At 35.3% G+C, this 13774-nt stretch overlaps 1 protein-coding gene across 1 annotated transcript in view; it reads left to right on the forward strand.

The window, feature by feature from the left end:
* The first annotated feature begins 1245 nt into the window (after positions 1-1245).
* The window catches only part of LOC144252945 (1-phosphatidylinositol 3-phosphate 5-kinase-like), a 28353-nt gene continuing 15824 nt past the window's right edge, over positions 1246-13774 (forward strand). The window contains 4 exon segments of the mRNA XM_077794961.1: positions 1246-1415; positions 2747-2898; positions 7437-7555; positions 8477-8648. Of these exon segments, the coding sequence (XP_077651087.1) occupies positions 1246-1415; positions 2747-2898; positions 7437-7555; positions 8477-8648 (613 nt within the window).

Genomic DNA, 13774 nt, shown 5'->3' on the forward strand with positions numbered 1-13774 from the left:
CCTGCCCCAGCTTCTAATAAATATTTATTGCCAAAATTCTGTTTAAGTTAGTGGTTTCATTTGTGCTTTAATTAAAAGTCAATTAAATTATAAATAAAGCAAAGTCTTGAGTAGTCTTGAGTAGCTAGAAAATAGCTTATAGGCTAGACTTGGAGGTCTGTTAAAAGCTACAAAAATAATTTCAATCTAAAGAATTTTGTGGTGAGATTAGATGCAGGTTCCCAAACTATCTTTGTGACCTCCCCCCAGGAAAGTTATTTTAGATTCAGAGTACCTTGGTTGCCTTGAAGATAAAAATGTAATGAGGACTGCTTTATGTACCTTCCAGGATTGTAAAAATAAAATGAGATGGTGCATATGATTTCAGAGAAGCAAAGCATTTACAAGAGTGTAATGTCCTCTTTTTAAAAGTGTAAATTATATTAGAAACTAAAGCATTTTAATGACTAACTAGAGGTATGCATGGTTCTTCTGGTTGAAATATAACTCCGAATAGCAAAATATAAATCGGTGCTTTTTTGGTAAACTCTGATGTGGAGATTTACTGCTTTGGCTGAATTATGATTTTTGGTAATTTAGGGGAAAAAGTCCTTTAGGAAGATCTTTATCTTAATATTTATATAGGGTTAAAGGGGAAAATAGCAAGTTCATGTTCCTGGGAGGAAACATGATGGAGCATAGCTTATTGATTTGAATAGTTGTCAATATTCAAATAAGGTGTAACTTGAGCTAATTATTGAGTTTATATAGAAATGTTTAAAGGATGACTATTTTATTTCCTTTCTTTAGGTAGATAATTTTTTGTTATATTTTTAGAGGGAAAAGCTGAAATAAGTAAGATGGAGGAATTTATATGTTGGCATAAAACCAGTTTCCCCCTATAACTTTAAAAAAATATTAAGTACCTTTTTTCCCAAAATTTTTACAGATACGAAAATATTTTTCTTCTTTGCCTGCTCACATTTATGCCTTACCTGCAAATTTTTTAATTTAAAAATTTTAAAATGATTTTAATAGTAATGTTTGAAATTAGGTTGACCATCAGTTTTAGGTGTTGAGGTTTGATTTAGACAGCAGTGTTTTTAAACCTTCACTTGAGTATGCTAAGCTAAATTCACTGACTCTTTGGTTTTCATAGGTAAAAACTCTCACAGAATAGGATCTTCCAGATGTATGCATATTGTTTGAAATTAACTTTTGGCTTCTGAAACAGTAACTTTTTTTTTTCTTTTGCAGACTCATGAAATGGCCACAGATGATAAGACTTCCTCAACACTGGACTCTGCTAATGATTTGCCTCGACCTCCTACCAGTCATTCTCATCTTATACACTTTAAACCTTTGACTCCTGACCAGGATGAACCTTCTTTTAAATCAGCATATAGTTCTTTTGTAAATCTTTTTCGATTTAACAAAGGGAAGACTTACTCTTAAGCATCAGAAAACTTACAGTTTTGATTCTTTATAGTTCCCTTATTCAACTTTCATGTTGTATCTTTGTGAAAAAGTGAAATATTAATAAGATGCTTAATTCATATATCACCAGATTTTTCTGCTTAAGAAGAAAAAGCTAGATTTCTTTTTTTTGGGGGGGGAGGTACTGTTGAACCCAGGGGTGCTTAACCACTGAACACATCCCCAGCCCTGTTTTATATTTTATTTAAAGACAGGGCAAGAGCTTGTCTTGCTGAGTTGCTTACAGTGTCACTAATTTCCTGAGGCTGGCTTTGAACTTGTGATCTTCCTGTGTCAGCCTCCTGAGCTGCTGGGATTGTGTGCCATTGAGCCCAGACTAGGTAGAATTTTTTTTAAAATATTGTTTTTAGTTGTAGGTGGATACAACACCTTTATTTTGTTTAACTTGTTTTTATGTAGTGCTGAGGATCGAACCCAGTGCCTCACATGTGGGAGGCAAACACTTTATCACTGAGCCACAACCCCAGCCCCTCAGTAGAAATTTTGATAGTTCTAATTAAGTTTATTAATGGTTAGGTTTAAAGTACTGTAAAAACTTGGTACATTTTTAAGATGATAATTTTTAAAAAATAAGCTTTAATTTTTAAAACAGTTTTATTAGATTTATAGAAAAATTGGAAAGATAATGCAGAGCACTTAGTTTACCCTTACATTCAGTTTCTGCTATTATTAACATCTTAGGTTAGTATTACTATACTATCAGTATTACTGCACTAATGTAAAGATTTTACAATTTTCACTAACTACTGTATGTATTTTATTCAGAGTTTTAAAATTTTTACATAATGTCCTTTTATTGTTATAAGATTCCATCTAAGATATTATATTATGTAGTCTCTTTATAAGATAATACTCTATTTATTTAGTAAACGTTTATTGAGCAGCTACTATATTGGGTGCTGTTTCAATAGTACAAGGAATCTCTTCCATAAACACAGCAAAAAATCTGGGCCTTTGTGTAAAAAGCTTGCATTCTGTTTCCTCAAATTTCAAATGAAAAGTAAAACAGAAAATCACATATACCAAGGGTGTGATTATTGGCTTATAATTTTGCTCTACTCTTTGGATTTCTTTCTTTTAAAAAAATCCAAAAGCCTAATTTTAAATTATGCATGTAATATATACATACATATATATAAGTATATATATGTATGTGTGTGTGTATGTATGTATATATATAATATAGTTGTCTGGAAAATTTCATGTTTTCTCTTTGCTGAATTCTTGTGTCTCAATTTTTCAAATAATGTCAACCTTTCTTTTGCTCTACAGAGAGAGGAGAAGGGAGCCAAGGAGAGCACCCTTCTCCCAGTGGAATTTGGTCCAGCCCTCAGCTCCCTTCAAGGACACAATCAGTGAGGTCACCTGTTCCTTATAAAAAACAGCTTAATGAGGAACTTCAGCGACGCTCTTCAGTGTTAGGTAAAAGAGTGTTCTTATTTCATTCTTCTAAGATTTTTCCACAGTCATTGTTTCCCAAGTTATTTACTGACTTAACTTTCTTGTTGTTTGGAATAGTCAGGTACTCTCCAGAATAAATAAAACTATTACTTAATTAGTGAAAGAATTTGTTGATATCTGAATAAAAGCTCTTAAACATGTCACTAAACTTTGATTTAGGCAAACAACAGACCTCTTGGCTGCTTTTTGATTAATTACTTGCTTGAGTTTCAGCAGAGAACAATTTGCAGCATCCCCAGGAGAACACAGGTTAGTTTCAGTCTTGTGAATGAATTCTGTGTATGTATTTGGGTGCTAGTGAAATGTGATGTGCATGCCTCTGGCTGCAGAATTCTTCAACTCCATTGCTGGGCTGCCACTTGCTCTTGGCCTGTGTCCTTTGTGGGGTGCAAACTATCAGTGTGGCTGTATAAGCGGAGCTCTTCTTGCCTGTTTATTCTCCATCCTGGTTTATTACACAGTCACCTCCTTCATTTTCATGCTCTTCTAATGAGTGCGTGCTAGGCATCAGTGAAGTGAAGAAACTGGAGAGAGTAAATATTTTATGCTTTATTTCTGGTAGATTGCTAAACTCAGTAGAATGGTTTGCCCAACCATCTATCAAGGTGATAGAAGAAGGCAGTGGGAAGTGGTGTAATAGAGGCAAAGGGATACAGCATTGAGAAATCAAGTGTCCCTGAATACCAGATCCTGTGGGCCCTGGCCAGTCTTCCCCATGAGAATGAAAAATAGATGAAAGCAATGGTGTTTGGCAGAAGGATATTTTATTTCTAGCTGAGATTTGGTTTATTGGAAGAGGCAAGAGAAATCAAGAAGAAGTACTGCTGAAGAACTGGATCAGAGCTGGCTGTGTCATCTTTACAGGACTTCTAAGGCAGTGAGCTTTAACCCCTGGTTAAGAATTGGAAGGTGGGCAAGGGAAGAGAAATAAAGGAGCTCTCCTTTTATTTTAAAACATCTCCACTTTAACCTTTAACCTTAGCTCTTATACCTGGCCCATGGCCAACAGCCTGTTTTTGTTGAGGGAGCCCTTCTGACTAAATAATATTGAATGAAGACATTATTGTCTGAAAATTTCACCTACCACCTTTTCTTTGCAGAATTATTGATCTTAGTTTTTCAAAATACCACGCTTTCCTTAGCTACAGAAAGAAGAAAAGGAGACCAAGGAGAGCAGCAGTCTCCATTTTAAGCATAGGATTTCCTCACTTGTTCAGTTGAAGAGTTGGAGTAGAAACTCATCTTTTAGTAGTGACAGACTGCCTAACTTTGCCTGTCGTGTTATGATACAATTGAATTTAAATATTTTTAGATGGAGCTTCTAATGTCTCATTTGTTGCAGTTTCTATATTAAAAAAAAATTTAAAATATCTTTATTTTACTAATTTAGTTTTTTTTTTATGTGGTGCTAAAGATCGAACCCAGTGTCCCACATGTGCCAGGCAAGTGCTCTACCACTGAGCTACAACCCCAGCCCCTCTACCTTTTTTTATTGTCTTTATTCTTGGATTCTACCTTAGATGCATTCGAACTTCAAAAGCCTGGGACTGTTTGGCCAAATAAGTTCCTTTCTTCACTAAAGAACTGTAATTATGTACTGGCTTTAGACCTTAGGAAAATAATTTAATTTCCTGGTATCTCTTTTATAAGAAGCAGCTAAGATTATTTGCCTAAGAGCAAAGAGCTAGACTAGATTTTCTCAGTGTCTGTTCATCTTAATTCAAGGGCACTAGTGCTCATGGTTCTAGGAAGAGACTCACTCATCCTTTTCCAGTGGATGATGTTATTAATACTATCTTGTATTTCTAAGTAGCTAAATGCAAGGGGCTTCACAGTTTGTTATTGCCAGTATGCGGAGCATTGCCATTGTAATTCTCACAGCTTTGTCTCCTTTTTCAACTTATAATTCATGGATAGTTGCTTTATATTTTGAGACTCAAGAATAATTTGGTCGTTCTAATACTTACATTTTAGTACCACCTCTGAGGTATTACTAATGCTAAATTAAGATAAAAAGTTTTCAAAGTGTTTAAAAATAAGTGCAGTTTAGATACAGTGATTATTTCATTAAATTGTTTTAGGTAATTCTTTGTAAATTTGGATTTAGATATCAACCTCTCATTTCTTTGCAATCTTTTATTTCCCACCCAACTAAAACAAAGCACACCTAATATAAATCTGGCAAATAGTGAGTTTGAGGCAGATTTTCCATTTTATTTTTTAAATCATTATTATTTTGTTGTTGTTGTTGTTGATGGACCTTTATTTTATTTATCTGTTTGTGGTGCTCAGAATCGAGCTCAGTGTCTGATGCATGCTAGGCAAGTGCTTTACCACTGAGCTACAACCCCAGCCCCAGATTTTCCATTTTATAGTAGTTCCCATTATCTGCAGGGATATACTCTAAACCTCCTTTCTTTTCTGTACCAGTAGAGGCTTGAAACCACAGATAGTACCAGACCCTATGTTTTTTATCCCCATATGTACACATCTGTGATAAAGTTTAACTTGTAAATTAGGCATAGAAAGAGAGTAACAAAAATAAATATGACAATAAATATGTTAAAAATCATGTGATTGTTGTCTCTTTCTCTTGAAAGAATGAAGACAAATGTTAAAATTTTAGACTGCAGTTGCCTGTGGGTACTTGAAACCTTGGAAATAACTGCAGTCTGTTTAGGTTAGTGGGAGCTCCATGGGTTATAAGACTAGAGTGTTTAAGCTAATTGGATGTTCATCTTTTTTGTCAAATCACCTCCTATTCACCCTTAGATTTTGAAACAGCTGGAGTGTCTTAACTTTTTGTCACTATGACCGAAATACCTGATAGGAACAACTTTTAAGAAAAGTTTACTTTGGGTTCATGGTTTCAGAAGTTTCACTCCATAGTCAGCCAACTCCATTACACTGGGCCTGAGGCAAGGCAGAATATTAGAATAGAAGGACATGGTAGAGGAAAGCTGCTCAGCTCTTGGCAGTTAGGAAGTAGAGAGAGTGAGTAGCTAGGAACAAAATATAAGGCCTAAGGATATACCCCTACTGGCCTCCTTCTTCCAGTCATGTCCCAGCTGCCTATAATTACCACCCAGTAATCCACTCAGATTATTAATCCATTAAATTGATTGATTCACTGATAAGATTATAGTGTCCATAGCCTAAACATTTCATCTCTGAATATTCGTGTATTAACTAATTTGAGTTTTTCAGGAACACCTCATATCAAAACCATAACACTAATCCAGGAATAGAAACTGCAGTAGTTTTGGTCCACAAGAAAAGTACAGTTACCTACTAGTGGCACTTTTGGTGGGCATCTACCATTCTGGTTACAAAGCTAGAATCTGGGCTTGTTTTATTATAGATAGATTTATGTTTAGTATTGCCATTTCAGTGAAACAGCTGGAGTGTCTTAACTTTTTGTCAGTATGACCAAAATACCTGAGAGGAACAACTTGTAAGAAAAGTTTATTTTGGGTTCATGGTTACAGAGTTGTCAGTCCATAGTTAGATAACTCATCTTTTTTTGTCAGATCACCTCCTGTTCACCCTTAGGTTTTGAAACAGCTGGAGTATCTTAACTTTTTGTCACTATGACCAAAATACCTGACCCTTTCAGTTTGGAACTACAGGATTGGGTTGGGTGCAATAGAGAAGGATAGGACTAGAGTTTTAGCAATTCTTTGGCAGTTATAATATGCTTGGACATTTGTCAGATTTTTATCATGGTCAAATCTACTCTCTTAGATGTTTTGAATTCTATCAGAATCTTTTTTTTAAAAATATATTTATTTTTTAGTTGTAGCTAGACACAATACCTTTGTTTTATTTATTTTTATGTGGTGCTGAGGATCAAACATGCTAGGTGAGTGCTCTATCGATGACCCACAACCCCAGCCCTCTATCAGAATCTTTAGGGGTGAGTTATTTCTTTTTGATGATTAGCCCCAGAAGTGAACCATTTGATCCTATTGCTTACCTATTTGACTATAGAGACTAAGCTAAACTAACCACATTTTTTTAACCTAAATTCTTAACTTTAATGTGGTTTATTAGTTTTTTTTTTTTTTTTTTCTTTTTTTTTTTTTTTTTGCTCCTTTTATGGCTAGTGTTTAATCCTCTGGAGTTGCTTTTTCTTCTGTTAAATGTCCAGCAGGTATTTATTATAGGTTGGGACCAAAGAGCAAAAGAAATCATTACTGAATTCTGACCATGTAGATAATGCTGCTGTTTTAGGCCTCCAAACCATCAGCTCAGATAGTTCTTGTCTTAGATGGCTTTTACTTGCTTGTGAAATAGTATTTTACATGGCAATAAGAAATACTTTCAACAGTCTGTTACCCTTATAAAGACCACCCTTAACTCTCAACCTATGTCACTGGTTGGGAGAATACAAGTAATAAAAGCACTTCACATCACATAGATGCAGTGTTTTATATAGACACAAGGAACCGTTAACAAGATTGCCTTTGTTGTTCTCTCTTTTTTTTAATATGACTCAGATACAAGAAGGAAGGCAGAACCTACCTTTGGAGGTCATGATCCTCGTACAGCTGTTCAGCTTCGAAGCCTCAGCACAGTATTAAAACGTCTCAAAGAAATCATGGAGGGAAAAAGCCAGGTAATAATTAGTGCTTTGGAAGATTTCTTCTTACATACTTTTTGGGATCATACCATTCCCACTGAAAAATGACATAATATGACTTGAATGAAAATGTATTTGTTAAGCTGGGTGTGGTGGTGCAGACCTGTAATACCAGAGGCTTGGGAGGCTGAGGCAGTAGAATCTTGAGTTCAAAGCCAGCCTCAGCAACTTAGTGAGACTCTATCTCTAAATGAAATATAAGAAAGGGCTGGGGATGTGGTTCAGAGGTTGAGTGCCCTGGTTTCAATCCCTGGTACCAAAAATAAAGAATAAAATGATAGTATATTTATTATTTATTTCAGTTGTGAAAACCACAATTTTTTTAACGTAAGTTCTTAACTTTAATGTGGTTAATTGTATCAGTTTTTTTTCTCCTTTTAAGGCTAGTGTTTTTTTCTCCTTTTAAGGCTAGTTTCAGGCCAGGATCTGTAGATATACCCCTATGATTCTTTTTAAGAAGCTTTATTATTTGTGTGAATAAATAGGGTCAAGTTTCCTTTTATTTTCATGTCTATTTGGATATAATGGACATGAGGATAGCACCATAGTTTTTGAAAGACCATCTGTCATTGATTGTGCTGTAAATCTTATCACAAAAATCATGTACACATTAGTGTATGCTCAGCTACTTTTTTCTGTTCCATATCTCCATTTTTTTTGTCCTTGCACCAGTACTATTTAAAATTATATAGCTTTTGAATAAGTCTTGAAGGATGGTAATGTAAATCCTGTTTTATTCTTCAGGATTGTTCTTGGTCATTTTGGTCTTTTGCATTTATTATGAATTTTAGAATTAACTTCTCATTTCTGTAAAAAAAATCTTCAAGGATTTTATTTGCCATTACAATATAAAAATCAGTATTTTCAAGAAGTCTTCACACATTTTTATTGTTATAGGATAGTGACCTGAAGCAATACTGGATGCCAGATAGCCAATGTGAAGAGTGCTGTGACTGTAGTGAAAAATTCACAACCTTTAGGCGCAGACACCATTGCCAACTATGTGGGCAGATTTTCTGCAGTCATTGCTGTAATCAAGAAATCCCTGGAAAATTTATGGGCTATATAGGTAAATGCATTTTATTGACAGTATTACAATTTTTAAAGGTCATAAGTATAAAATAATTATAATACAGGACCAACAATAAGCCAATTTTTATTTTGGGCCTTGTGTGTAAGGCGTGGGGATGCAATAGTGAGGGCGACAGCACTTCACAGTCAAGTGATAAAGTAGATGGAAAGTTAAAAAATAACTAGAATAAAAGACAGTGTATCATAGATACTAGCAGAAAGCTCTAGGGATGTTAAAAGTTATCAGACAAGATGGTTAGAGTAGATTTCTAATTTATATTATTATGAGAGTTCTTATTTTTAAAGTTTTTTCTTGACTTATATGACACTATGTTTTGGCAAATTGTATCTTACTCTTATTCTTCCATAAGGAACATAGTCAAATTTTAGCAATACTGAAAATTCAAGTTATTTGTTGAAACAGAAGAAAGCTGACAATGGTGTGTGGATTTATGCAGTGATTTGGAGTGGAAGGTGGACCAAAATTACTCAAGAAAATGCTCTTGACTTCTTTCATGTTATTTTTGTTATTGTATAGATTTTCCTTTTGCTTTCATTCACTTGAAAAAAAAAAGAAACTAAAATTGCTACAGAGTTCATTATCTTTCATCCAGATTGACTAGAGCTTTTAAGAGATTTTCTTACTCCTAGTTTTTCCCTATCTTGAATTCATTTTTCATATTCAAGTCAGTATTTGTAGAATGCCAATTGATCATGTCAGGTTATTTCCCTGCTTAGTACTCTTAGGATAAATACCTTTTCAGAGCTACCATTACCCTTAGGATAAAATCTATCTCATACGGTTAGGATTGATTTCTTTCCTTTTTATTGAGGCACTTAACCACTGAGCTAGATCCCTGGTCTTTTTTTTTTTAATTTTGAAAGAGGGACTTGCTGAATTGCTGAGGCTGGCCTTGAACTTGTGATCATCCTGCCTCAGCCTCCTGTGTCACTGGGATTTTAGGTGTGTGTTCCATGCCTGGCTGGCATTTTAGTCTCTTAGGACTACCATAACAAAGTACTGGCTGAATGGCTTAGAACAATAGAAATTTATTGTCTTACAGTTCTGGAGGCCAGAAGCACCATAATAGAGGTTAAGGAATCAATGTATGGATTTTACCAGTTGCTGAATATGTCTATATCAATTATATATTCTAGAACTGATGAAATAACCACAGAATGGGCTTTGGGGATCCACTAAACTCACTGTCACATGTACCTGAGCTAAAACTCCCATCAGTTGCCATGCCTCCCTAAGCCTCTGCTGTGACTGGTGAACAACAGTGATGTTTGAGTCCTTGGAATTAGTTTCAGTTTAGAGTTAGTGCTGGTAATCCCTGAAAAAGTTGACTGTTTCCTTGCTTTAATTGTATAGTCACAGTATTCAAAGGCCATAAATCCCTTTGGCCCCTGATACCTGAGGATCCAGTTATCCCAATTGCATTTGGTTTTCTTGGTTCAGTGGTAGCAGTAATTTCTTATCTAAAAAGAAAAGCAATAGCAGCCAGAGCCCTTCAGGGATTCTGAGTCTCCCCTCACAAATTTATGTTTCATGGTTGTGCTGAAAGGTATATCTTTCAGGGATAAGGGAGCAGGTTTTATATGGCAAATCCACTCTATTTTATGTGTGTGACCAAGTATGATTTATTATAGGCAAATCATAGAAAAAGGTTACTAATATCCATAGATAAATTCCTTAAGTCATATGTAAAGAGAGACTATTATTAAAAGTTTACTTTAGTTTTCTGTCAAATCAAACACTACTATCACTTACAACTAGATTTTTTATGCTTTCCAAGTATTAGCACAATTAGCATTACTTTATAAATAATCAAATCATAACTAGGTCCCAGTGGTTTTGTCTACATCCAGATTATTCAAGTTATCAGGAAGAAAATCTTTTGTTTACTTTAGCTTTTAGTTCCTGGTGATAGCTCCAAATACAACAAGTATGAGAAGCTTCTGCTTCCATATTACGAGTATCTTGACCAAATAAACCCAGTAGCTGTTGAACAATGAATTGAGCTGTACTGAATTCCTCTGCAGGTTTGGCTACGTTAGCCAAACCAGTACATACCAATCCCTGTTTCATAATTGGCATCAGGAAAAAAAAAAACAAATACCTGTTTTTGTTGATTGTAGAGGTACAAGGTCTAGGGTACTCCTCTGGTGATGTCTTTCTTGCTAGCAGAGCCCAAAGGTCATGCAGAGCATCACATAATAAGAGAGAGGGAGTGTGGTTATGTATGTGCAAAATTGACTCATTCCTGTTTCCTAAGCTCATGTATTCCTTGCTCTGTAGTATATTAGGGAAGTTCAGGCATTTTATCTTCATTTTTAATATAAGCCACCTTTTAAAGATTCGTATTTTTTAGCAAGTCAACTAAATAGAGTTAAGAGCTTCTTTTAACTTCTCAAGCTGCAAGATTAAATATGGAATCTCTATTTAATGGACCCATATCAGTAAATTCAACTTGGGCCAATTTTCTATCCACTCTTATCCTATACCCTCAATAGCCATCTCACACATTCCTTGGGTTTTTGTCTATATTAATTGGAATAGTCATTTGGTTCTTCGGGTATACCACATACATCCTCATTGGTCTTACTTTGTACCTTACCTTTAAGACCTGACAGGACTTGACTATGGGTTGGAGGTACTAGGAATAGATCTTGAGGGGAATTAGAAGTGTCTTGCAAGGCACCTAACTCGAGGGAGGGCATTACAAATTCCTGAAGCAAAGCAGAGTTAATTTCGGATGACTTGGAAAGGCTACTTCCGACAGGAGGTTCAGATTTGGGGGTTTAATATCCTTAGCTTCTTTTGGCTTTTCCCATATATCTTCATTCTAATTTTCAGGATCCCATTTCTTCCTAATCAGTGTCCTCACTTTATTAGCAGACATACTGCAAGATTGGTAATTGAAGTTATGGGTTTGGTATTTTTTTTAAACAACTGAAATTTGTTCTCCCATTTCTGCATTTCTGGGGGCCAAAAGCTTGGAATCAAAGTGTTGGCAGTCTTACTTCCTTCTGGAGGCTCCAAGGGAGAATTCATCCAGGCTTCTCTCCTATTTTCCGGTGGTTGCTGGTAGTTCTTCATGTTCTTTGGCTTGTGAACAGAACCATCACTCCTGTCTCTGTCTTTGTTGTTATGTGTATTAATTCAGCCACTTGTATTTTGAGAATTGGTTAGATATTCAGCAATCTTAGCACTGAGGCCATAGGAGATAAGGGATTCTTTCAGGGAAGACAGAAACTTTTAATTAGCTCAGTTCTTGAACTGGGAATTTGAATCCTGAGGTTATTCTTTTATTTCTCTACTTTGTGTAGTGCAATTAGGAACAATAAGTTTATCTTAATATACTTATTAGTTTGACAAAAATGTTCAAAGATTAAATACATAGTAACTCATAATCTTGCTTCTTATAAGTATTTGATTAGGAGTATCCATACATAGGTGATATTTTGCATGTTTGTATTGCTAAGCACACCATAGATTATCAATATTCTCTTTGCTGTTAGAAATAAAATCATTAGTGCCTTTCAGTCCAATCAGAGAACCAGTTCTAGAAACATGAAAGCCCATTCAGGAACCTTATCCTTAAAATTCTTTTCCTTTGGAACCATTCTTTTTACCAGTTTTAGTTATGTTTGTGTGTCTGGTGACAAAAAATACCTGACAAAAACAATATAGAGGAGGGAAAGTTTATTTTGGCTCCTGGTTCCAGAAGTTTAATCCATGGTCAATTGAGTCCACTGCTCTGGGCCTGAGATGAGATGGAGCTTCATGGCAGAAGGGAGTGGTGAAGGAAAGCTGCTTAGTTTATGGTGGGGTCAGGAAGCAGAGAGGAAAGACATGAACCTAATGACCCACCTCCTTCAGCCACATACAAGTTACCTACAGATACCAGGAGGTCCATTTAAACTAGGCTAGACTGATCAGGTTACAGCTCTCACAATCCAGTCATTTCACCTTATTACTGCATTACTACAGGAGCTTTTGAGGGACATCTCATATTCAAATATAACAGTACCAAAATCTGCATTAGTGAGAATTCTTTAAAGAAACAGAATGAATGGAGTTATGCACACACACTGAGCAAATGAGTGAGAGAAGTTTATCTGTATTTTAAGGAATCAGCTCAAGTGATTTAATGATTGTGAAGGGCTGGCAAGTCTGAAATTCTCAAGGAGGCTAGCAGGCTGAAAACTTCTATAGGATTTCTGCCTTGCAGTATTTCCTTTTTATTCTGGAAACTTTAGTCTTACCTCCTCAGACCTTTAACTGATTGGATGAGACTCACTACCTTGTGGAGAATAATTTGCTTTACTTCAGTATTTGTAAATATTAATCATACTCCCTGCACCCCTCAACCCCAGATAACTGTTTAGATTACTTGACCAAACCCCTTGTCTAGCCAAGTTGACCCGAGATTAACCATCACAAATGGGAATAATATATTTAGTGCACAATTGCACATTGAGATGCTGAATAAATGTAGAATACCTGGAACAATGTCTGGCACATATCAAAGGATCCATGAATATTAAGCAATTATTATGGTAATAGTAAAAGTAATATCTATGCATTCATCATGTAGCATTTTAAATTATATATGTCCATCATCTCCAGTATACTGTGAGTTCTCTGGTGGCAGGACTGTGTCTCATCAGCCTTAATTTTTCCATCATATAATACACTTATATGTGTAGTGGCCTTTGCTGATGAATGCTCTAATGAAATGAAACTTTCCTGGTCAGGCTTGACTGTCTTTATTGGTTTGATAACTTTAGTTTTGAGAGCTGACTGGTTCAGGGAGATTTCCTTTAATAGTGTAAGAAACAAACCCGCTTTTGTAATGGTAAACTGTAGGTCTTTCAGGAAGGAAGTAATTTCACATCCTCACTGAAATTCTGCCTTGGTCAGTTGATGGTAATTATCCTAGTGCTTTGATTATCCTAGACTGGTGTTCACTTTGTTGTTACTGTTTTCTGGGGTCCTGATTGAAGTGGATGCAGATCTATTTTTCTTAATAGTTTTAATAGATTTTATCTTTTAAATTGTGATGACAGAAATTAGTATATCAACAACTGACATTTTATTTTGATTAAGATACATGT

Source organism: Urocitellus parryii, unplaced genomic scaffold, assembly GCF_045843805.1.
Source record: "Urocitellus parryii isolate mUroPar1 unplaced genomic scaffold, mUroPar1.hap1 Scaffold_70, whole genome shotgun sequence".
NCBI classification, from domain to species: Eukaryota; Metazoa; Chordata; class Mammalia; order Rodentia; family Sciuridae; genus Urocitellus; species Urocitellus parryii.